The sequence below is a fragment of the Cladophialophora psammophila genome (assembly GCF_000585535.1).
Source record: "Cladophialophora psammophila CBS 110553 chromosome Unknown aczJe-supercont1.26, whole genome shotgun sequence".
In the NCBI taxonomy this organism is placed as follows: Eukaryota; Fungi; Ascomycota; class Eurotiomycetes; order Chaetothyriales; family Herpotrichiellaceae; genus Cladophialophora; species Cladophialophora psammophila.
The window spans coordinates 251,011-273,969 of record NW_006912947.1 but is presented as its reverse complement, the minus strand read 5'-3'; the positions used below and the strand labels follow the sequence as shown (position 1 = coordinate 273,969).

The 22,959-nt window shown below is 51.8% G+C and overlaps 12 protein-coding genes across 12 annotated transcripts; 5 read left to right on the top strand and 7 right to left on the bottom strand.

Annotated features, from left to right (window-relative positions):
• Window positions 1-40: 40 nt before the first annotated feature.
• A1O5_11528 (uncharacterized protein) lies at window positions 41-871 on the top strand (the record flags this gene model as incomplete). The annotated part of the gene is made up of 1 exon (XM_007752100.1): window positions 41-871. One exon carries the CDS (start codon window positions 41-43, stop codon window positions 869-871), a length of 831 nt encoding a protein of 276 aa, XP_007750290.1.
• A 287-nt stretch (window positions 872-1,158) lies between these two features.
• On the bottom strand, window positions 1,159-2,748 carry A1O5_11527 (3-hydroxyphenylacetate 6-hydroxylase; the record flags this gene model as incomplete). Its single annotated transcript, XM_007752099.1, has 1 exon — window positions 1,159-2,748. One exon carries the CDS (start codon window positions 2,746-2,748, stop codon window positions 1,159-1,161), a length of 1,590 nt encoding a protein of 529 aa, XP_007750289.1.
• A 583-nt stretch (window positions 2,749-3,331) lies between these two features.
• On the bottom strand, window positions 3,332-3,909 carry A1O5_11526 (uncharacterized protein; the record flags this gene model as incomplete). Its single annotated transcript, XM_007752098.1, has 2 exons — window positions 3,332-3,766; window positions 3,817-3,909. 2 exons carry the CDS (start codon window positions 3,907-3,909, stop codon window positions 3,332-3,334), a joined length of 528 nt encoding a protein of 175 aa, XP_007750288.1.
• A 575-nt stretch (window positions 3,910-4,484) lies between these two features.
• A1O5_11525 (alcohol dehydrogenase) lies at window positions 4,485-5,758 on the bottom strand (the record flags this gene model as incomplete). The annotated part of the gene is made up of 2 exons (XM_007752097.1): window positions 4,485-5,528; window positions 5,582-5,758. 2 exons carry the CDS (start codon window positions 5,756-5,758, stop codon window positions 4,485-4,487), a joined length of 1,221 nt encoding a protein of 406 aa, XP_007750287.1.
• A 222-nt stretch (window positions 5,759-5,980) lies between these two features.
• A1O5_11524 (uncharacterized protein) lies at window positions 5,981-6,676 on the top strand (the record flags this gene model as incomplete). The annotated part of the gene is made up of 1 exon (XM_007752096.1): window positions 5,981-6,676. The coding sequence occupies one exon, from the start codon at window positions 5,981-5,983 to the stop codon at window positions 6,674-6,676; it is 696 nt and encodes a 231-aa protein (XP_007750286.1).
• Window positions 6,677-6,817: 141 nt separating this feature from the next.
• A1O5_11523 (uncharacterized protein) lies at window positions 6,818-8,980 on the bottom strand (the record flags this gene model as incomplete). Its single annotated transcript, XM_007752095.1, has 1 exon — window positions 6,818-8,980. One exon carries the CDS (start codon window positions 8,978-8,980, stop codon window positions 6,818-6,820), a length of 2,163 nt encoding a protein of 720 aa, XP_007750285.1.
• Window positions 8,981-9,352: 372 nt separating this feature from the next.
• Window positions 9,353-11,692, top strand: A1O5_11522 (uncharacterized protein; the record flags this gene model as incomplete). The annotated part of the gene is made up of 2 exons (XM_007752094.1): window positions 9,353-10,668; window positions 10,720-11,692. 2 exons carry the CDS (start codon window positions 9,353-9,355, stop codon window positions 11,690-11,692), a joined length of 2,289 nt encoding a protein of 762 aa, XP_007750284.1.
• Window positions 11,693-12,092: 400 nt separating this feature from the next.
• Window positions 12,093-12,537, bottom strand: A1O5_11521 (uncharacterized protein; the record flags this gene model as incomplete). The annotated part of the gene is made up of 2 exons (XM_007752093.1): window positions 12,093-12,316; window positions 12,483-12,537. The coding sequence occupies 2 exons, from the start codon at window positions 12,535-12,537 to the stop codon at window positions 12,093-12,095; spliced, it is 279 nt and encodes a 92-aa protein (XP_007750283.1).
• Window positions 12,538-12,947: 410 nt separating this feature from the next.
• Window positions 12,948-16,738, top strand: A1O5_11520 (adenosinetriphosphatase; the record flags this gene model as incomplete). The annotated part of the gene is made up of 2 exons (XM_007752092.1): window positions 12,948-16,454; window positions 16,559-16,738. The coding sequence occupies 2 exons, from the start codon at window positions 12,948-12,950 to the stop codon at window positions 16,736-16,738; spliced, it is 3,687 nt and encodes a 1,228-aa protein (XP_007750282.1).
• Window positions 16,739-17,050: 312 nt separating this feature from the next.
• A1O5_11519 (uncharacterized protein) lies at window positions 17,051-18,111 on the bottom strand (the record flags this gene model as incomplete). The annotated part of the gene is made up of 2 exons (XM_007752091.1): window positions 17,051-17,984; window positions 18,068-18,111. The coding sequence occupies 2 exons, from the start codon at window positions 18,109-18,111 to the stop codon at window positions 17,051-17,053; spliced, it is 978 nt and encodes a 325-aa protein (XP_007750281.1).
• Window positions 18,112-18,404: 293 nt separating this feature from the next.
• Window positions 18,405-19,682, bottom strand: A1O5_11518 (uncharacterized protein; the record flags this gene model as incomplete). Its single annotated transcript, XM_007752090.1, has 5 exons — window positions 18,405-18,544; window positions 18,623-19,000; window positions 19,180-19,405; window positions 19,459-19,541; window positions 19,595-19,682. The coding sequence occupies 5 exons, from the start codon at window positions 19,680-19,682 to the stop codon at window positions 18,405-18,407; spliced, it is 915 nt and encodes a 304-aa protein (XP_007750280.1).
• Window positions 19,683-20,854: 1,172 nt separating this feature from the next.
• Window positions 20,855-22,405, top strand: A1O5_11517 (catalase; the record flags this gene model as incomplete). Its single annotated transcript, XM_007752089.1, has 2 exons — window positions 20,855-22,271; window positions 22,332-22,405. The coding sequence occupies 2 exons, from the start codon at window positions 20,855-20,857 to the stop codon at window positions 22,403-22,405; spliced, it is 1,491 nt and encodes a 496-aa protein (XP_007750279.1).
• Between the last annotated feature and the right edge of the window lie 554 nt (window positions 22,406-22,959).

The window sequence follows — 22,959 nt, the reverse complement described above, 5'->3', positions numbered from 1 at the left end:
ATCTTACACCCTCGACCGCATCTTAGACAAATTCTTCAAGATGCCCTTCCCAGAGACTCTGGAAGCCAAACCTCGGGTCATATTTTTCACCGACTTCGACGGCACAATCACCCTCCAGGATACCAATGACTTCATCACAGACAACTATGGCATGGGCTTCGACCAGCGGCGCGAGCTCTTCCGCGCAGTCATCAACAAGACGGACACGTTCCGTAACACGTTCCAGCAGATGGTGGATTCCTGGAACTTGCCGTTCCCCCGCGTCCTGGGGATCCTGAAAGAGAACATCAGCTTGGACCCGGCATTTAGAGACTTTGTGCTGTGGGCCCGCGACATGAAAGTGCCTGTCATCGTGTTGAGTAGCGGCATGGCTCCCGTGCTGGAGGCCCTGTTGAACCACCTGTTGGGCGAAGACCTGATGCAGGATCTGGAGATCGTGGCGAACGCGACGCAACTAAAACCCCCTGAAAATTCGCTCGACAAGCCCGGTGGCTGGACGATAAAGTACCGTGACGACTCGGGCTTTGGGCACGACAAGTCTCTCACCATCCGCCCCTACGCGGACGCCATTGCCAAAATGCCTGCGCAAGAGCGGCCTACGCTTTTGTACGCGGGCGACGGCGTCTCTGACCTGAGTGCTGCAAGGGAGACGGATCTCTTATTTGCCAGGGAAGGAATGGATCTGGTGACGTACTGCGAGAACGAAGGGATCCCGTTCACCGAATTCAGCGGCTGGGACAGCATTCTCGAAGAGACAAAGGACATCTACGAGGGGAGGAAGACGGTCAAGAATCTAGCCGAAGAGGGCTTGAGGCGACACCGGACCAATTCTATGGAGTCAAATGCGATGCCAAAGCCCACAATCAGGTGAGCCGTTGGCCGGTGAATTGCGGCGTTGCAGGCCTCGACATGAATGGGACTGGGGGCTGCAGCTTACAGGATCATGCGGGCGAGATCATAAAACGATTTCGGGATTAGATGGCAAAGATTAACGGCGGGATAAAATAGAATAGGCAGCGATAGACTTTCAATACATATAGAACAGCTTGATTGAAGAAATCGAGGCGAATATATATTCGTTGCCGTAGCCTTGGGACTGGATAACACCGTTGTTCTCTGTCTTAACAATACGGGAATGTGCTGTTTCGCCCAGAACCATCATGAATGCTTTCCATCATACTCGCTCAAAGCCCTCCTCAGCACCTCCCCGTCCCTGGGAATCACCCTGACCGTGTACCGGCGCGGGACGCTCACAAGCTGCGTGGGATCCATGACGCCTCTGACGGGATGCGTCTCGACGGCGCCGGCGCCCCCATCGGCGGGGCGCAAGTCCGTGATATCGAACGCGCTAATCAGCCTCAGATAGATGGTGTACATCTCTCTGTTCGCCAGCAGACTGCCGGCGCACATCCTGTAGCCCAGGCCATACGTGAAGAGCGGCGCGTCAGGGTTCTCGAGCCAGCGCTCGGGCCGGAACATGAAGGGGTCCGACCACACTTCCGGGTCCATATTGCAGGCCCAGGCGTTGAGGAACACCACGCTCCCAGACGGGATCGTGTGGCCGTTATACACGACGTCCTTGACGGTGGCGCGGGGCAGACTGAGGCGCAGCACGGTGTAGTATCTCAGCAACTCCCTGACGAGTGCCACGATGTAAGAGATGGATTGGTCGTCGTTCACATCGCAGAGGATCTGGTCCTGCGGGTAGACCTTGCGGATTTCCTCGAGCGCCTTCTGTTGGATCTCGGGCCGTTGGGCAAGAAGCGCCATCGACCATGCGACCAGGGTCGTTAGAGTGTCCAAGCCGCCTGACAGCATGGTAAGGGAGATGGAGATGAGCTCTTCGGTGTTGAGCTTTGCTTCCTTGTCGAGGATGACGTTCGCCTGAATGCAAGGTTGATGGATTCCCTTCGCCATTCTGTCGTCTAAATCATCGTTGAGCTTCTTTAGGTATACGTCTCTTCTGCGCCGCATGCCGCGGGCGTGGGCACTTCCAAAGTTGAACGGATTCAGTCGTAGAAGCGGGATATAGTCCTGCAGATTGCCCGTGGTGGAACGAAATTTGGACACCTCCTCCTCAACGTGCGTGATTTCACCGAAGAGTTCGTCGTTCTGGGATGCCATACGGGTCCCCCAGTTCAAGGTCAATGCTAACGATAGTGAAAGACGTTGAATCATTGGCATCGGATCCACCGGTTTTCGTCCACCATCTCCGTAAGTGAGGAATTCGTTCAAGAAATCCCTTGTCTCGACGTCGATGTGCGGGATATACGTCGCCACACTTGGTTTATTCAGGGCGGATGCTGCACCTTTTCTTCTTCTCTTCAGAGATTCTGAAAATGGCGATGTTCCTATCGTCGTCCCGCTTGTAGAACTCACCACTTTATGAAAAGTGTAAAATTCTGGCCTGGAGGCGAGTGCTTGAGAATTGGCCCCGAAAATCTCGCGCGCAGCTTTGGCGCCGTTCACCACTATCACGGGGACGTTGCCCAGCATAATTTGATATACATAGCCGTACTTTTGAGACCATAGCCGGTATTGCTCTGCTGCATTGACGCGGATTTGATGGATATTACCGATCACAGGCAGCCCCGAAGGGCCATCAAATCCTGGAATGCGGGCTTGGTGTCTTTGGATCTCGGTGATAAGTAAATATAGAAGAGCGGAAGCTGCTGCGAAGTATGCGATGAATGCTATGGGTGATTCTTGGGCATGGCCAATTAGAAACTTGAGCGTTTTGTCAATCATCTTGGTATGCCTGCGAATGGTCAGGGAGAAACAAAAGGAAAGAGAGAAACAGAAAGATGGGGAAGGATGTACACAACTGAAGACTGAACAAAGAGACCTCCGGTATATATCACCCCTTCACACGAAAGATCCACCCCGGAATTCTGATGTGAGGGGGACGGCACAGGGACTGTGGAGAGACACGGCGACCGCCAACCACGATGCTGCCGCATTCCGTGGTGTTTTTGTGGAGAGCGGAATCAACACCGCAGCCTGCAGAGCCGGAGATCATCGCATGAAGCAGGCCCAAGATATGAGAACTCGTTCATTGGATCAGTCTTCAAAGTCCAGCCGAGACTTAAAAGAACGTGGAAGCCATTCCGACTGAAGGCCCATCTCCCCAGGTTGGAATCTGCTGCAAAATCAAAGCATTTTCGAACACAAGGAGTCTGAGCCCAATCCTTTGAAAAAGAGCGAAATTTCCAACGAATTGCGCTATCCTGTCTGACTGGCCCCTTGCAAATCCATGGTGATGTTCGGGAGCTGCAATACCCTGAGCATTCCCAGTGCTCAAGAGACATCCGATGGCAGATCCACTCTCACCTCATTCTTGCGGAAACGATTGCAAGAATTTGGTCCCTGCCACATCATGATCAGTGATTCCAGGAATCACATTGTTCCAGAACAAGTTACCCATGTTCGGCGTACAGAGCCCCTTGTAAAGTCCACCTTCTCGATCGAACTTGATGCCAAACTCGGTTCCCTGCTCGCTACCCTCGATTTTCTTGCCAATCAATGCTTCTTCGTCAATGGTGCCCGTCATGAGGACTATCATGTCGTTCATTCCAATAATTCGCCAGGTAAGGCCGCTTCCGCATTGAGAACAGAAAGACCGGACAGCTGTTTCGCTTGATTGGTATTCCTTGTAGGTTGGGCTCTTGGTGATGTCGTCGACAAGTTGAGACGGGTGGATGAGAAGGTCATGAGAGACCAACGCTCCAGTCCATTTGCGACACATTGTACATTGACAGGTGGCTGCCTGGGGGCCATAATTAGAGCTATGGATCGTACCGGGAGTAAGCATCATACATTCGCTGGCCAAGTACCCTCGGGAAATGTCAATTTGTATCTGATGGAGCCGCACAGACATCCGCCAGAGACTGATTCAGGCTTGGAAGTCATCGCAAGTCACGTATCAATCAATAAGCGCTATCTTGACTTGATAGATGTTGTGGAGCTACCGACCTGTGGCCGTTGATGAATGTCCGAGTCTTGCGGTAGTTGAGGGCCCTTTTATATTCGAGGCGCTTTCCCTTTCAACACAAGCATTGATGGTGCCCGTTAGGCAACGACATTGCTTGCTCTTTTCATGCTTGACGAACAGGTTGGAGCCAAGGAACGCCGTTGGGGCATTTGCGGCTTTTGTCATCCGGACAACTGACAAAATAAAGACCATTTAAGGGAAGATGAACGCATTTGCTGGTGAGACCAAGTATACTGGGAGCATATCGAATGGGCCAGTCTTTGGACAAGGCTTGGCAGTGGCTTGCCAATTAGGCACCCAAATCTTCCACTGCTCTGATTGCTCGAGCCATATAGATCCGGGGTGTAATTGGTACCTTGCCGAAGCGTATCTTGTAAGCAAATGTAACCTGGCCATGTCGATTGGTGCTGAGCCCAGATACGCCCAGCCCCTGATTCAGCCATCTTTACTGTCCGGTTCGTATAATGCTTTTGGCCGAATACGTTGCAAGGTCTTATTTTGCTGCTTTCCGGCTTCTCCTGGAACCAGGCACCGGCTCGGACTTTCCCCCAGAGGACGCACCGTTTGGCACAGTTTTATCGGCACTCTTGTTTTGCGCCGTCTCCTTCTTTGCTGCAGCCCTCCTTTTGGCGCCGATCATTTCCAGGTTCTCGATCTGCTTCTCACTGAACTCCCACAGCTTCTTTGCGACTTCTTCTTTTTTGACTTCCAGTCTCAAAGGCTCGTATTGCCTGCATTCTTTGATCAACTTCCCACCCGCGCCTCGGCCATATTCAGCGTCCATGGCGGCCAAGAGGTAACTCTGAGCACCCTGTATCGGTGACTTGAGAACGAGCCACCATAATGGCCAAGTGATCAAGTACAGGAATAAACCCCAAATTAATCCCCCAGACAACCAGCGGCGCGTGCCGGGCGTGCGGCAATATCCAGGGTCGATTATGAACGATCGAGCATTGTTGAGTTCCTTGTCCGGTCTTTTGTAGGCGTCGAGGTGTTTTTGGAATGCATACGCAAATGTCATCACTGCCAATTTGCTTCGACTGTACGAAGTGCTTCCTGCTTTGGAAGCTTTGTTTGTGGCTTCGAAGTCCAAATTTCCGCCGATGTAGCTGCTACATGTACTGAACAGAATCCTCACGTCTCGATCTGGGGGTTGTGCGCGAATAGCTGGCGAGAGGATACTTAGGAGATGGAATGTGCTGAGGTAGTTAATCATCCACTCGGCTTCCAGTCCATCCAATGTCTCCTGAGGTGTACCGAAGTAAGGAGTCATCACGTTGGCACAGAGAATGACCATGTCCAATCTTCTCGGGGGTGCGTTGTCCACCCATTTCGTGGCAAAGAGTCGTATCGAGTGTAGAGAAGACAGGTCGACTTGTTCGGCATATATCAATTCATTATTGGTAATGGTCCGCATATCTTCAATGTAGTCGACGAGAAAGGGATCCGAAGGGGCATGGTGGGTCAGGAGAATGATCTGGGCTCCTCGTTTAGCCAGTTCTTGCACAACGGCGGCGCCTATGCCTGATGTTCCTCCCTGTACACTGTGTGTCAGAAAGCATGCGAGAGATTCGGGGCCTGTCCTCTCACCGTGACCATGACCACCTTGCCATGCATAACTCGTTCTGATCGACATTTCGCTCCGCCAAAATACAGTTTCAACAACGCGACAACACCTGCTATCGCTGCACCCTTAGCGACCGCCCAGACATAAGGGATATTGGAAAGACCCCTTCCAAAGCCCTCCGCCAGCAGAGGGATAGGCATCGTTTCTGAGATGTTCAAATTGCAAAAATGTAGCGAGTGAATGGAAACTGGGCAGGACGGAAATACCCAAGTTGGGTTGCGAGGAAACTCCGCTCAATCCGCCTATCGCAGGCAGCGGGTGCCTGACAAGTCTTGCACTAGGCAATGACGCCACAATATCCTACATATTTTATCTCTCCACCAAAAACATCTTTGACCCTTTCGACATCTTCCCAGAGAACCATGGCAGAGCAAGATGAAGACTATTACTTGCCGCTCCGAGATCAGCGTGTCTTCGGCGCCGGCATCAGACGCAAAAAGATCGATTTCGTTCCCGCTTCAAAGTCGGATTCACAAATTACCCCTTCGCAATCGTCGAATTCGACAAGCGCAGGGTCTCGGTACCTCTCCATTGTTTTAGCACAGAGCAGCCAAATCCCCGATGGCGGCACTCGTCGAGCTGCAGGCCAAGACTCAAGAGCGGACCAGACTCAAGGCATATGCGCAGTCTGCCATCAACCCATCCCGTCGACCGACAAACCATCCACAAGCCATGAGTCCTCAATCGCGCATCAAGTCTGCCTGAAACATTCCCATCCGCCCTCCAGCCTTGATCGCGAACGTGTTGGTCTGAGATATTTGTCAACTTATGGCTGGGATCCTGACTCTCGGCGAGGGTTAGGTGCAAGACAAGAGGGAATCAGAGTGCCTATAAAGGCGAAGGCGAAAAATGATACAGTAGGTCTGCGAGAGACAGTCGACGAGGACACAAAGAAGTTGGCCAAGAAGAAGATGAAAGTACAGAAAGAGGACAAGATTGTGAAATTGAGCGCGAAACAAGTCCGCATCAAAGACGACGAAGCAAAGAAGCGGGCTGAGAAGTTGAGACAGATGTTTTATGGCCCGGACTTGGAGAAATACCTGGGCCCTAACAATTGACAACCCAACATATTGGACTCGATGAATCTGGCTCAAATTGTGACCAAGACGGGATTACACGACTGTATACAACCACCGTCGCCCCCCTCTCCCTCCGCCCACCGACGCCTCGCTAAGTCACCATCATACAAGCATGCGCTTCTAGTGCTTCTTGAACAACCCTAGGTGTTTCTTCTCCTTGTCCTTTTTCAACCTGTGGTGGCCACCATCACCGGACGGGGATTGGTAAGGCTGTGATGGTCTTGACAAACCAGGGGCTGTGCCCACTCCCGGGCGTACGCCGTTGTGTGGTGCTCCAGCAAGGTTCATGTGTGCCATCGCTTCGGTCGGTGGTCGGGCTTTGTCAGGATGTCTTCCGTTTGCTGGTTGTTGAGGCCTCGGTTGCTGTTGAGCCTGTGGAGGAGGCTCCGACATCCATGCTGGTAGTCGGGGCGCGGCTCTATCCATTGGCAGGTCTAGTTGCCTTCGTCCGGCACTGAGTTGGCTCACTTGCCGCAGGAAGTTTTTAGGTGTTATCATATGGGTTGTCGCAAGGAAAACTTCTTTGCCGGCCATCCTAGAGACTTCGTAACAGGCCCGTGCTTCGGCGTAGGTTGCACCGCCTGCCACGAATACAATGATGCGTTGACGCGGCTTGTTGGATTGAGAGCGTGTTTGAGCCCAGGTAGGTTTGCCTGTGTTTCTCAGAGAAGTCTGCGAGACGCTCATTTGGCTGTTTGGGTCGTTGAGATGTGGCTTCACCGGAGGGAACACGTTAAGATCCAATGTACCCTGGCATTGCTCTTCGAGCACATACCTTAGTGCCGGCTCAAATCGTGACAAACTGACTTCTTCCATGTTGCTGACATCTTTGATCTTCGGCTGAAACAATGGCGGTGGGGTAGGCGTTGCATCTTTCAGCTGTTTTTCGATCCTGGCGCCCAAAGTTATCAGGTTATAAATGATCTCCCCATCCATCGGCGAAAGTTCGCCGTGACATCGTAGCTTTTCGATGTCTCCCCTTAGAATACCATTCCTGTATAGGATGTATAAAATCAAGAGTCGCACACGATCTTCATGAACGACGCTGTCGTCATCAAGCAGTCTGACAACCTGATCCGCTAGATTCTTCGGCTTTTTGGTCTCCTCATCAAGTCCTGTTGCAAGAGATTGCTCGACAGAGACCACATCCAGGAGCTTGTGATCAGCAAATATTTTGGCGCATTTCTCAGCCATGTCGATATGAAGTGAAAATGCTTCTTTGCCTTCCTGAAACTCTGGAAGTCCCGCCAACATATCCTTGATGGTGTTGATGCTCGCAGGTTGTCCCTCGTTGTCGGCAAACTGGGGATTTTTGGCTTGGAATTTCTTGAATTGTTCGCTCAACTGCACAAGGAGATCTTTCATGTGCATATGTCGGTGGTCGACCCAAAGGTTATCTTTCTCCGTAATTTCCACATCTTTCTCTTCCTGGTCTGGCTGACCTCGCCTGATGACGTTCCTGTATGTTACTTTGTCCTCGTCATCTTGTATCGGTAGAAGATCCATCGCCATGGCCTGGTATGTTAATTCGTGAACGAATGGCGACATCAGATCCATGGATCGGTCGGTGATCAGTAGAACCGCTCGTGGCCGGTTAGCCGGATTTTGGGGAGGGAAGTCATTTCGTTGATCACGAGCGTAGTCGTCCAATGCACTCTGTACGAAGCTGGCAAGATGGTAACACAGGACATCGGCAGCATGTCTCTGATGTTCTCTAGGCTTGTAGAATCGGATCAGAGGGTACTCGCCCAGAGACACGCATATTGACACGATTTTTTGGGTTATGCTGTCCAAGTGGTTCTTAACCAGCGAGTCGCAAGCCGGGTGGAAGAGGACATGAAAACTCCAAGGTTCTCGAAACGACACCAGGTTGCACTCTCGGGGGAAATACTCGATGTTCAGTGTCCGAGATTCAACAATCAACTTTGCTCGAGACTCTGACCGGAAGAGTTCTTCTCCAAGGTTTCTCGGTAGCTGGGAGGTCCAGATAAGGTGAGCACGTCGGTATCTCTTTCGACTTAGATCAGCCTTGAGGCTTTCGACTATATGCGGTAAGGGGGAGAGGAGGTAAATCGCATCGGTGTCGGAGAGGGTCTGCCTGCGGTCTTCGAGGCGTTCGATGTTGGTTATGTTGGCGTTCAAGATGTCATCTTCTTTGCAAACGTTGTACACAACCCGTTTGCTTTGCTCGTCCAATATTAAGACCTTCCAGTCTCGCCCGCTGGTAGCCCGGATCGTGCCTAGTATGATGTTCCGCTGAATCTCGAGAATGGAGGTTGCCATGGCGGGGCACGAGGAATTAGAGCGACAGAGATGCTTGCATACTCATGTATATGATATGCCTTGGAGATCTGTACGCACCGCTCAAAAAGAGTGAATGAACACCTGTACGGAGTCTTCATACGGTGATGGGGCCTGCTGTGGGGTGGGATAACTTGTTGCAGGCTGCTGCGGTGACTTTGGGCCGCACCTCAGCCTCGTTACCGGGTGGATGTACCACGTGACGAGGCTGAATATGTCACCAACTTTTCTCAAACAACGTGAAGATCGTGACATTCGCTCTTTTCCCCAAGTTTGTACAATAGCGACACAGGGAAATCTGCATTTGGTGTCCTCCTGGAGTCTTTTTTACGACGCCCTCATATTTCCTTGGGCATGTTCGCTCCTTCAACTCGTCGACCGCAATGCCTCTTCTGTTCATTCCGAACCTCCTTTGCATCGGTGTCGAAACGATATCCTGACAGTATCCGCGGCTACTCTACCACAGCTAGCCGCACAGATCGAAGACAACACAAAGCTTCCCCGATCGCAAGGCCCATTCTCTCCGCACCGCCGAAGTCTCGGCGCCCGGGCCGGCGTCCGATCGCAAAATCGCTGGAGATCTCTCCAGATGCCAGTTACAACCGTGTTCGTGTCAGCTTGTCGAAATTGAAGAAGCGGCTGGAGTCGACAAAAGTGACAGCAGAATCAGAAGTTACACAGCTCGCGGCGCTCGATCCCCGTGGGACGTATTGGCCCGCATTCAGAGAGCAGCTCGAAAGTACTCTGGCAGCGCGGGGTGACTTTGAGAGTGTGGATTTTGACGGATTAATATACGACATTGGTCGTGCTCAGTTGGGTGACTGGGAAACGGAACTACCGAGAGTGCTGCATTTTGGGTTCATTGATTACGTCCTTTTGAGAAAGGCGCAAGATGCTCCACGGGAGGGTTTGGCGCTCGATGATCTGCAATTCCCTACAGAATGGTATACCAATGCTCGACAGGTCCAAAGAGATGTCCATCTTCATATCGGGCCGACCAACTCGGGAAAAACCTACAATGCTCTGAAACGTCTCGAAGAGAGTGGCGACGGGTTCTACGCCGGCCCTCTCCGGCTGCTAGCACATGAAGTATATTCGAGGCTCAAAGCGAAGGGCGTCCCTTGTGATCTTATAACTGGAGACGATGTCAGACTAGAGGACGATCCCAATACGAAGCTCCGTGCATCTACGGTCGAAATGGTCGATATCTCCGCACGGTTTGATGTTGCTGTGATTGATGAGGTGCAGATGATGGATGACCACGATCGAGGTTGGGCGTGGACTCGGGCATTTCTTGGTGCCAATGCAAAGGAAGTCCACATTTGTGGTGAAACTCGAGTACTTCCGCTTGTTCGAGAACTGACAGCATCCACCGGTGACATACTTCACGTGCATGAGTATAAGAGACTGAATCCGCTCAAGGTCATGACGAAGAGTCTGCGAGGAGACCTCAAAAACTTGCGCAAGGGGGACTGCATTGTGGCGTTTTCTGTCGTGAATATACACGCCTTGAAAAAGCAAATTGAGCTGGACACAGGTCGCCGTTGTGCCATTGTTTATGGGAGTCTCCCTCCTGAGACTCGCGCGCAGCAAGCCGCGCTGTTCAACGATCCCAACAATGACTACGATTTTTTGGTTGCAAGCGATGCTGTTGGCATGGGTTTGAATCTGTAAGTTGAGTTTAACATCACACAAAGAAGAAAACGCTAACGTCTGATCAGGAGCGTCAAACGCATTGTCTTCCACAGCGTTTCGAAATTCAATGGTACTTCCATTGTGCAATTGTCCACCTCTCAAATCAAGCAAATCGGCGGTCGAGCCGGAAGGTTTCGAAATGCGCATCAGGCCATGCATAACACCCAGGCCGCTGCCGAGTCCAATGTCGGCCTGGTCACCACTCTCAATGACGAGGACTTGCCTCTCGTGCGAGCTGCCATGGAATCAGAAGCTGCACCGATCAAAAGAGCAGGTATGCTTCCACCTGCTGAGGCCATGGAGGAGCTCGAGGGTCGTTTACCGAAAGGGATCCCTTTTGAATATATCTTGAGACGGCTCTGTGGAAAAGCTGCCCTGCACGAGCGATTTCGAGTATGCAGTATTCGCGACCAGAGTCGCATTTCGCGGGTCATTGAACCTGTCCGAGGCTTGACCATGACCCAACGCATCATGTTGACGGCTGCACCAGCCACTTCCGCCTCGCAAGGAATGGACGAAGTAATGCGAGCTTTTGCGAGATGTGTGGCAGAGCGAAGACAGGTGACGATTGTCGACGTCCCTGAAGTTCAACTAGAGGTCCTTGAGAAGCCGATCTCCGGAGACCGCGCCTACCTGCAGAGCATAGAGGACCTCCACAAGTCCCTAGTCCTTTACCTCTGGCTCAGTTATAGATTCCTCGGCATCTTCAAGGACAGAGAAATGGCCGTGTACGCAAAAGAGCTTGCAGAGGACCGAATCAACACGTGTCTTCTTGAGTTTTCTGCCAACCCCGACCTACGCAAGAGAGTTTTGTCGTACAAAAAGAGAATGGCTCTTCCTCAAATCCAAACCGAAGAGGGTGCGATCACAGATGACGAATCTGAACTGGAGCTACCAGATGAAGAAGGGACCCTCCCTGTGGACTGGATTCGGGGTTCTGCAGCTGTCGAAATTGAGCAATCTCCACCCACACAGCCCTATCTCGCAGCACATGGCTGAGTTTCTAGACCGCTCTCTTTCAGCCGTTGCATGTTCTGTACAGAAATCACATCCCGCCCAAGGCACCTCGGGATTCTCGCTGAAGGAAGCCACCGTCCGCTACTGGAAGTCCCTCTCTCCAGAGACACTCCCTGTTTGTTTGCGCGAGCATCTCCAGAGTCCAACAACAGACTTTTTGCATCCAGAGTCTGATGGGAAGATCTTGAGAGGGAATGGTGCGAGAGGCCACGATGCGCATAAACGAGGACGTCTATTAGGACATGTATCAGTGTACGGTGTTCATTGTGTTGCTAGTGTGCTATCGTGTACCAATGCTATTTCCCACCAATACCTAGGTCCCAATCTCAACACTTCGTTAGGAGACTTGAGGCTGAGTCGGTCTTCGTGCCACTCCAAGTCCTCATTGTTGAGTAACCTGTCTATCCGTGCCGCCGGCCGACGGATTTGAAGCAGCCATTTCGCGAGCGAGTTGGTCTTCAGTCTTTTTATTGCCGTGCAGAATCAGTCGGTTCAAGAAGCTTCCAGGCTTGCCTGCGTCATGGCCTTCCCTCTCTGCGTCATCGGCCTCTTTAGTGACATAGTCCGTGGTTTCTTCATCGGCTGAATCGTGGTCGTCGAAGTTGACTGATGACAAGTTAGCTGCGGGATTGCTCTTCGTCTGAATGGGAAAACACGACGTAACGATGAAGGAGGAAGAGGGTCGATTGGGTGCAAGATGGTCAATCCCAAGCCTTGTAAGAACAACCGTAGAAACTCCCCAAAGAGGATGCAAGGCCAATGGTGTACATACTGTCCTTGTCTTTGTGGCTGAGACGGCGTTTGATCTTTGCTCGAATGCTTTCCATATTCAATGATGGCGATGATAACAGATTGAGCGGGCGTGGAACTCTATGTTCAGCCTGAGGACTGTGAACAGGGTAGTTTGTGGGAGGTGATGAATAGCTGATAGAGAAGAGGCGGGGTGCAGGTCACCATGGCGCCACCACGGCTAGTGACCAGGCAGTCCAGGTTAGGCTAGTTGGAGAATTACTCGCGCCACCCGCCCGCCGCCACCCAGATCGAGCCAACCTAAGCGAGGCGTGTTCATTTGATCCGCAGCCTGCACCCCCCCCCGATTCTCAAAATTTCCATGTCCATCTCCGACATCGAGAAATCACTTGCATCAGGGCCCGAGAACTGGCTGGACCAGTCCCGCCCCTCGCCCTCTCACGATAATTGCATACCGTCTACAGAGGGGCCCTGACTCTAGCAAGCCATGGACGATTTCGCATCCCTCGAACTGCTGTCGCTCGTTTCCAAAGTCACCTCGGAACTGCAAAACCACCTGGGAATCAACGACAAAACTCTCGCCGAGTTCGTCATCGATCAGCACGAAAAATGTGGAGGCAATCTGGACAAGTTCAGGGAGGCCCTCGCGGTCATGGGAGCCGAGTTTCCCAACAGCCTGGTCGAGAGCATCGATCGGCTAATCAAGACGATGCATCCCAAGTACCAAAAGAGCCAGAAACAACTTGCGCAGGGAAATGGCGGTTTGGACATGAACGAGCTAGATGATATCGGACGCAAAGCGAAAATCTTCAAGGGCCTTGCAGTTCCAGATCGCGAACAGCGCTGGACCGACTCTGAGGATGACGTGGCTGCACAGAAGGCCAAGCGAGCAAATCAACGAGCAGATGATGATACCTTTGCACTTCTCGAAGGCCTTGCGGGGAAATCAAAGAATGGAACGAATGGCGCAACCGAAAGGAGCAGGAAGAGGAGCCGCAGTCCGGATCGTGACGATTATCCAAGAGACAGAGAACCAAGGCGCAGATATTGGTCCCGAAGTCCTAGTCCGCGCGAGGAGAAGAGGTCGCGCAAACACCAAGATCAAAGTTATGGAGACCGGCATACGAGTCACAGAGATCGATACGATGAGAGAACAAATGGTCATCATGAGAGCAGGCGGCGCGACTACGATGAAGACGACGATTTTCGAAGGCCGCCCCCTCGTGAAGTCGATGAATACCCCGTCCTTTACAAGGTTTACGACGCAGTGATCAATGGAATCAAAGACTTTGGGGCATTCGCATATCTCAAAGGTGTCAAAGGCAATGTTGGTGGCCTGATTCACGTCTCAGCCATCCAACAAGGCGCTAGGGTCAACCATCCCTCCGACCTCCTGTTTCGAGGGCAACATGTAAAGGTCAAAATCGTCAAGATGGAAAATAACAAGACCAGCTTATCGATGAAAGAAGTTGATCAAGTTACTGGCCAAGATCTTGTTCCATCTCGAAGGATAGCCTCTGGTGCCAACATGGAACGACTCAACGGTATGCCGTCCGACGACCGCTATGGAAATCTGAGCAGTACAGTTCCCGTTGTTGAAGACGGCTACGCCTCAAAATCGGGCAAGTCCCGAAAGAGATTGACGTCCCCAGAACGATGGGAAATCAAGCAACTCATCGCTTCAGGTGCGATATCTGCACAGGACTATCCCGATATTGACGAGGACTACAATGCAACCTTGAATGGCGAAGACCAGTTCGAGGAGGAAGAAGACATTGATATTGAGGTCCGCGAAGAGGAGCCACCTTTCCTAGCAGGTCAAACCAAGTTGTCCCTGGAATTGTCACCCATTCGAGTTGTGAAAGCTCCCGAAGGGTCTCTGAACAGGGCAGCTCAAGCCGGTACGAACTTAGCAAAGGAGAGGAAAGAACTCAAGCAACAGGAAGCCGCCGAGAGAGCTGCAGAAGAGGCGTCCAAAGTCGATCTCAGCGCCCAATGGCAAGATCCGATGATCAACCCCGAACAGAGAAAGTTCGCATCCGACCTGCGACAAGCGCAGCAACAGTCCTCTCGAGCTATAGAAGCTGTACCTGAGTGGAAACGGGCAACACAAGGGAAAAATCAGTCTTATGGCCGCAGGACAGACATGACTATCAAGCAGCAAAGGGAATCGCTTCCGGTATTCAATTTCCGCAAACAATTGCTTGAAGCTGTTGCCGCGAACCAGTTGCTGATTGTGGTCGGAGACACCGGTTCTGGAAAGACGACCCAGGTAACTCAGTATCTTGCTGAGGCTGGGTATGCTAACAGCGGCATGATTGGCTGTACACAGCCTCGCCGTGTTGCAGCCATGTCCGTTGCGAAGCGTGTTTCGGAAGAGGTTGGCTGTGAACTGGGAAAAGAAGTCGGCTATACCATCCGTTTCGAGGATCGGACGTCGCCAGACACGAGGATCAAGTACATGACGGATGGTATGCTTCAACGAGAGATCTTGCTAGATCCGGATCTCAAGCGCTACAGTGTCATCATGCTGGACGAAGCACACGAAAGGACCATCGCTACAGATGTTCTGTTTGGCCTGCTGAAGAAAACCCTGAAGAGGCGACCAGATCTGAAGCTGATCGTCACCTCGGCCACCCTCGACGCAGACAAGTTTTCCGAATATTTCAACCAATGTCCGATCTTCTCCATTCCCGGCCGAACGTTCCCAGTTGAAATCATGTACTCGAGAGAACCTGAGGAAGACTATTTGGACGCAGCGTTGACCACTGTCATGCAAATCCACCTGACCGAACCGCCTGGTGATATTCTTCTGTTCTTAACTGGACAAGAAGAAATTGATACCAGTTGCGAGGTTCTGTACGAAAGAATGAAGGCTTTAGGACCTAGTGTTCCTGAATTGGTCATCCTACCTGTCTATTCCGCTCTTCCCAGCGAAATGCAGAGTCGAATTTTCGAACCTGCGCCGCCAGGGGGTCGAAAGGTCGTCATCGCCACCAACATTGCCGAGACCTCCATTACTATTGATGGGATCTACTACGTGATCGACCCTGGCTTCGTCAAACAGAACGCTTATGACCCAAAACTTGGAATGGATTCGCTCGTTGTTACTCCAATTTCTCAAGCACAAGCCAAACAAAGGGCCGGTCGAGCAGGTAGAACCGGTCCGGGTAAATGCTTCCGTCTGTACACCGAAGCAGCGTACCAATCTGAAATGCTTCCTACCTCCATACCGGAGATTCAACGCCAGAATCTTTCCAACACCATCCTCATGCTCAAAGCAATGGGCATCAACGACCTCCTACACTTCGACTTCATGGATCCACCACCGACGAATACTATGTTAACAGCCCTCGAAGAACTCTACGCCCTCTCTGCCCTCGATGATGAGGGCCTTCTCACCCGACTGGGACGCAAAATGGCCGATTTTCCAATGGAACCCTCCTTATCAAAAGCCCTTATTGCCTCTGTGGATTTAGGTTGTTCGGAAGAAATGCTCACGATCGTGGCGATGCTCTCCGTTCAGACCGTGTTTTACCGCCCCAAGGAAAAACAGCAACAGGCCGACCAGAAAAAAGCCAAGTTCCATGATCCTCATGGCGACCATCTTACGCTACTGAATGTCTACAACGCGTGGAAGCAATCTCGATACAGCGATCCCTGGTGTTTTGAGAATTTCATCCAAAAGCGCCAAATAGCCCGTGCCAGAGACGTGCGCCAACAACTGGTCACCATCATGGAACGGTATAAGCATCAAATTGTCTCCTGCGGCCGCAACACAGTCAAAGTTCGACAAGCACTCTGCGCCGGGTTTTTCAGAAATTCGGCGCGAAAGGATCCACAGGAAGGATATAAAACACTCATCGAGGGAACTCCCGTGTATATGCATCCTAGTTCTGCGTTGTACGGAAAACCGGCCGAGCACGTTATCTTCCATACACTAGTGCTGACAACCAAGGAGTATATGCATTGCGCGACTGTGATTGAGCCGAAGGTACGTACCACACTGCCCTTTGCTACATGCTACATCCCTTTCCACCAGTTCCCTTCGTGACCTCATTTTCCCATTTGGCACGTTGTACTGACATTTCATTACAGTGGTTAGTTGAAGCTGCCCCGACGTTCTTCAAGGTCGCCCCAACAGATCGCCTAAGCAAGCGCAAGAAGGCCGAAAGGATTCAACCCTTGCACAATAAGTTCGCCAGTGGAGATGACGATTGGCGGTTGAGTGCCCAGAAGCGGCAGGGGAAGGCAGGAGGAGGGGGGACCTGGGGTTGAAACTGGTAGGTTAGGTTTGGGCGTTGCAAGTGTCAGCGATGCTGATAGTGATGGTGATATTGGTTCTGCCGGATATTGTGAGCAAGAAGGGAACGAGGTAACTTTTGGGTCAACTGCCCGCAAAGGTGGATTTGGAATAGATGTGTATAGGGAAATACCCGCAGCAACGCAGTTGCCAAAACTCAACAAATGGATGCTCAAAAATTGACACAAACTGCTGTCTGTTGAAAGTGATATGACTTGGGCAAATACATCCACGGTCTCACTTCTTTGCAAAGCAATTTACTTCCTCAAGATTCGGGGGTCTCTTCATCACATTGTCGACACCATCCCGTTCTTCCTCTCGGTTTTATCCTTGAATATATTCTTCACGGGCTTCAACGTAGGCGGCGCAGCCACCACGTCCTGCAAATTGGCCTGCCTGGCCAACTGGCCTTGGTCACGGCGCTTCTTCTCCAGTATCTTCCAAGGATCCGCGGCGTCATCTACATCCCTTGCAGCGCCGCCTTTCCGTTTCTTCTTTTTCGTTGTTGACTTCTTCAGCGTCGAGGAGGAGGGCTGTTTGGGATCGATCCCGGCGCCGAGCCAGAGGATTTCGTCCTCCTCCCTGCGTTCCGCGAGCTCTTCGTCCTCTTCCTCACGCTTCTCCCGAAGTCGCTGGTCCGTGGCGCGCCACTCCTTCTGCATCCGCGCCAGTCGCTTGTTGTGTTTGGTGAGAGGGGTTCCTATCTTCTCCAGGCCTGGGATTGCGCTGAGCCGCGTTCGGTGTTTGGGGAGCGAGGTCAATGGCAGCGATTGGTTCACGCGCTGTGAGAATGAGGCGAGGGATTCGCCGGGGAGGATCTTGGGCATGGTATGTGCCGTCGTGGCAGCGGGAGGATCGGAGGGCTCTGTCGAAGCGGCGGCGGTCGTGGCATTGTTCACCGACGCATCAGGTTTCGACGTTGAGCTCGACTTCGATGTCGATTTCAACCCTCGCTCCTCCTTTTTCTTTCTCTTGGACGCATTCCCGTCATCCAGGCCTGAGGGAATCCTCTTCCCACCGGCCTGAAACGACATTAGCCGTCTGAAGGCCTTGGGCGTATCATCCTCAAAGTCGCCTCCGCTGTCCTTCTTTTTCTTCTCCCTTTGCTGCTGTTTCTTGGCCTCTCGCTTGCGCTTCTTCTCCGCATCAGACGTGAAGATGGATTCCTGCTTCTGGTGGACCGCCAGGGTTCGCGCTCGCGCTGTGGGAGGAAGGTCGAAACTGGAAAACGGAAACAGGTCTTTTAGTTACAGTCAATTCCTGGGGGGTTGGTTCTCCTTGGGGGGCCAGGACGGACAACTTACTTTGAGTCGTCCTCGTCGCGCTTCCGTTTGTGTTTGTGAGGCATCCTGATGACGTCTGCTGAGGTTTATGCCTCATGCGGTTTGTAGTCGACACGAATTGGGGAACGAATTCGCAGGTTGCTAAAGCGCATGCGAAAAAAAATTGGTAAGGCTGAGTGCGGAGATCGTGGATGAAAATTTCCCCGCACCTCAGCCTTGTCGCTCTAGCTCATGCAAGTCGTGCTCCCAACGCCGGGTTTCGTGGCTCTACATCTAGAATCGTTTTGTATTTGATTTAGATTATTCTATTGTTTCTTCTATCCTCACTCTATTTGTGTGAGATGCACTGGTTAGCATGTCAATTGGTGAAGAGATTGACGCCCCATTCGTCAGTATAGTCAATTGTCCTCCCCTTGCCGTTCGGAATCTCAAGCGCATCAAGAGCTTTCATGTCGTCTGGCGAGAGCTCCCTTACTGCAAGGTTGGACTTTATTCGGGCTAGAAACATAATACAGTGTCAGACACCATGATAGAGTAGTATTGAGAGGAGCGAACAAGGACAGCAAACAAACGGACCTTCGGTCTGGCTCTTGCCGAGAGGGACGGTGCCTCTCTGAACAGCCCAACTCTGCAGCAATTGCCCGACATCCATACTGTTTTTCTCGGCAATCTTCTTGACCATGGGATCTTTGAGCAGAGTCTCTCCGTCTGCCTTTTGCCCCGCAAACGGGGAGTAGCATGTTACGAGGATGCCGTGCGCCTTCATGAAATCAATGAGCTCATTGTTAGGCAGCCATGGATGAACTTCGACCTGATTGCAGGATATCGGCACGTCTTCAGCATAAGACAAGATCTCCTTGACCTCTGAAATGGAGAAATTGGAGACTCCGACGGCCCGTGTCTTGCCGGTTGATACTAGTCTCTGCATCGCTTGCCATGTGGGAACGTAACTGCCTGTTTGGCCTGGTGAAATAGTCAGCGACACCTGCGACCCGTAAGTCAATAAGGTCAGTGTTAGCGCAGCTCACCGGCTTGGGCTGCGATGTTGGCGGTGGTGTGTTCCCAATCAATGACAGCTTTGTTCGTGCCGGGTTGCAGTAACATCCCTTTCTCGGCCTTGGAGACGTAGGCACGATTGTTCGCGTTCTCAAGAGCGTCTCTCGATATTGGTTTGAATGCGACGGGCCAGTGTGCCAGGAGCAAGTCGACATACTCGAGGCCCATCCTCTTCAAAGATTGGTCTAGACATAGTTCGAGATTCTCGGGGGCAGAGAAGTGCGGCCAGAACTTGGTCGTGATGAATAACTCAGATCTTGGAATTCCTGATTCTCGGATTGCGGCTCCAATTTCTTCATCGACCTGACTTGGGTCAGTACCAGGTGGTAATCGGGCTTTTCGAAGGAGCACCATACACCGTAGATCCAAGCACAATCTAAATGTCTGTAACCCAGTTTCAGAGCCGTCAAAGTGGCAGCTTTACACCACCCTGGATCACCTTTGGAGAAAATCAGACCGAACCACTAAGATTTTGATACTGCGGAAACAAACCTCCCCCCCAGGTGCCAAAACCAACAGACGGAATTTGGACAGTCTTTCCCCCAGCTACTTTAATGGGAAAATGAGTTGGGAGGGCCATCTCTGAATTGTTTGACAGATAGGCTGTTCAGGATCTGGTGGCAACCCGTTGTTTGATGGTTTGGACAATTGTACTCAACGGTGAGTTGCTCACCACACTGAAGATTCTATCTCAAATTACAAAGCAGCGAGCTCCATACCGCAGCTGATTGACCAGTAAGACGGACAACAGCCTGACCCAATCAGAAGCCAATAAAAATTGATACCGAGGAGACCAGCTCATCAGCCACAAGATGTAAGGCATAGATAGTTTGCAAACGCCAAGCCTTCGCAGAGCCATGTCGAAAACAATACCGATGTCAAAGGGCGCCCAGCTAGAGTCCTGGGCATAAAAGCTTGTCGATAGCTCGCCATGTTGGCGAGTCAAGGGCTCTTTTGGACCGATAGCAGGGATGAAGCTTCCTTCTCGTAGTTGTGGCGGCCCGGCCTAGCGAGGGACAAGTGTATGGAACTTTGAAAAAGCATGACTGCGAGATCGAGGAAGTTCACTAAGATCGGCTCTGAGGCTGGACGTCAGCCTCGTGGCCAGAAAAATAAAAAGGCGACTGACGTAACGATTTATTGCTTAGTAAAAGCAGCGACATTATTCGGCACAATTTCGGACAAAAGATCTTCCTCCTTCCTCCGCTGTGGGCCTCGTCGACGTCCATCTTTCCACATACCACAGGGGCTTCAATTCTGCCATTTACAACATAGTTGCCGCATCTGGCTCATGTACCCGGCTCCAACACTGGCAAGCATCTTCGGCTCGTCGGTGAATGACGTCGACTTGCAGTCCTTCAGCCTGCCGGGAGCCAGAAACCACCCACGCCGATCTCACTGATTAGTGCGCAACATTTTCCCAAAAGGCTGGCTAATCTTTAACGCGTGTCCTATTGGCTGAATCTTTGTCCATAGCCAGTAAGAGGGCCATGTCCCATGAAGATGGAACCTTCCATCACGAAATACATCGCGGTGACGGCGACGAGAGCTCTCACCAGTATGGAAATGAGAATCGAAAAGCATGAGCAGCTGGATTACGAGCCTCAAGTGGCTCAATCAACACGCTTGCCGAAGGATACAAAAAGGTAAGCATCGTCCTGTATTCTACGCAAATGTTTCCAAGCATTGTCGACCTTCCAACCCAACTTATTCAATTGGTCATCCTCTCCAATTCCATAATCACTTTCAAACATGATTGTCGCCGGACCTCATAACCTTTACACCCTTGCAGAGGGTGCCCCTGCTCCCCGAAATGACACCAGTGTCCAAGTCCGCAATAAGCAAGGCGGCGGTCTCGTTCTTCTCCAAGATACCCAGTTGATTGAGACCCTAGCCCACTTCTCCCGCGAGAGAATCCCAGAAAGAGTCGTCCATGCCAAAGCTGCCGGCGCTCGAGGCTATTTCCAAGTCACTCACGACATCTCCGACATCACTGATGCAGATTTCCTCAATGCGATTGGCAAAAAGACAGAGGTCGTGACCCGAATCTCCACCGTCGGCCCTGAGTCTGGTTCTGCCGACACCATACGCGACTTCCATGGTTGGGCTATCAAGTTCAAGACTGCCGAGGGGAATAATGACTGGGTCTTCAACAATCAGCCCGTCTTCTTCGTCCGAGACCCCATCAAATTCCCCTCTCTAAACCGTTCTCACAAGAGACATCCTGCCACACACACTTCGGACGCAGACATGTTCTGGGACTTCCACGTCGGCTCCCCTGAATCTGTTCATGCTTTGATGTTCCTCTTCAGCGACCGAGGTACTCCCGCGACTTTGCGCGGTATCAACGGATATAGTGGCCATACCTATAAATTTACCAAGAAGGATGGCTCCTTTCACTATGTCAAAATTCACATCCACGCTGACGGAGGTGTCAAGAACCTGACGAACGAAGAGGCTATCCGGCTCGCTGGCGAGAGCCCCGACTATTTGACAAATGACCTTTACAACGAGATTGAGAAAGGCAATTATCCTTCTTATACAGTCTCCATCCAGACCATCCACCCAGCCGATGTTGCCATGTGCCCGGTCAATATTTTCGACATGACCAAGGTGTGGCCTCATGAGCAATACCCTCTCCGGCCCGTCGGCAAGCTTGTCTTTGACACTAATCCCGTCAACTACTTCGCCGAGGTTGAACAGGCTGCCTTTTCACCATCGACCCTGGTACCAGGTATTGAACCCAGCGCCGATCCCATGCTTCAGGCTCGTATGTTCGCCTATCCCGACGCTGCCCGCTACAGGTTAGGTGTGAACTACCAAATGTTGCCCACAAACGCCCCCAAGGTCCCAGTCTACATTCCCACCGAGCGTGATGGCTTCATGAACTTCAGTGCCAATTACGGGCCCGACCCCAACTACCTGAACAGCTCCATCCACCCTACGGGTTTCCACACCACCGGCGTGTCGGATTATAAGCCGACCGAGGAGTCGCTGAGTGGCCCTGTCGTCTTCACCTCGGAGATCACGGATGAAGACTTCAAGCAGCCTCGCGCCTTGTGGAACAAGGTGATGGCCAAGGAGGATGGCGCGCAGGAACGCTTCATCTCCAACATCGCAGGCAACATTGCTGGCGTCAAGAGGGACTGGTTGCGCGAGAAGGTCTTTGGTAAGTTTTCTCACCCCTACGTCTCTCCGATACAGTGCTGACGGCTTGTTTTCCTTGCAGAACTCTTCCGCCGTGTAGATGAATCCCTCGGCGATCGCATTGAGGAGGCCGTAAACAAGATGGTCAAGGCATGATCATAATAGAACTTGTGAACCTGCGGGCGACTTCGGCGTTATGTTGGCATTGGAGCGTTACATTATCACGAATCTGTACTTGTACATAGTCGTTGTCCGATGAGCAATTGAGTCTCAATCGTATGGAGCATTCGATGTAGAAGACGCGTCCCGCGTCATTGTTGAGCCATTGTCCCGGTGTTCTGCGCTCTATGGTTGCGCCGGACAGGTGCTACATGATTTCCACAGCCCCAGACCAATGGTGCCCCCTTCCTAACTAGATTGGGGGTCTTGGCGTTCCCCATCCTGGAAACTCATTCTCGACCTCAGCCGTCGGCGCCCTTTGCCTCCTCTTCCGCCTCTTTATCATTCCTCTACGAGGAGCTGGTACCCTCGTCCCTCGTATTCATCGTCTGTGTCTTCCTCATAATCCATAGAGGAAGAATACTTCTTGCTAACAACAGGTATAAAGCGAGGGAGTGTCGAGATGGCGTATAGATGCTGCTTAGGTTTGTAGTACTCTTATTCTGCCCCATCGCTCTTGGGCGGCAGAAGGCCGACGCCACGAAGCTCGT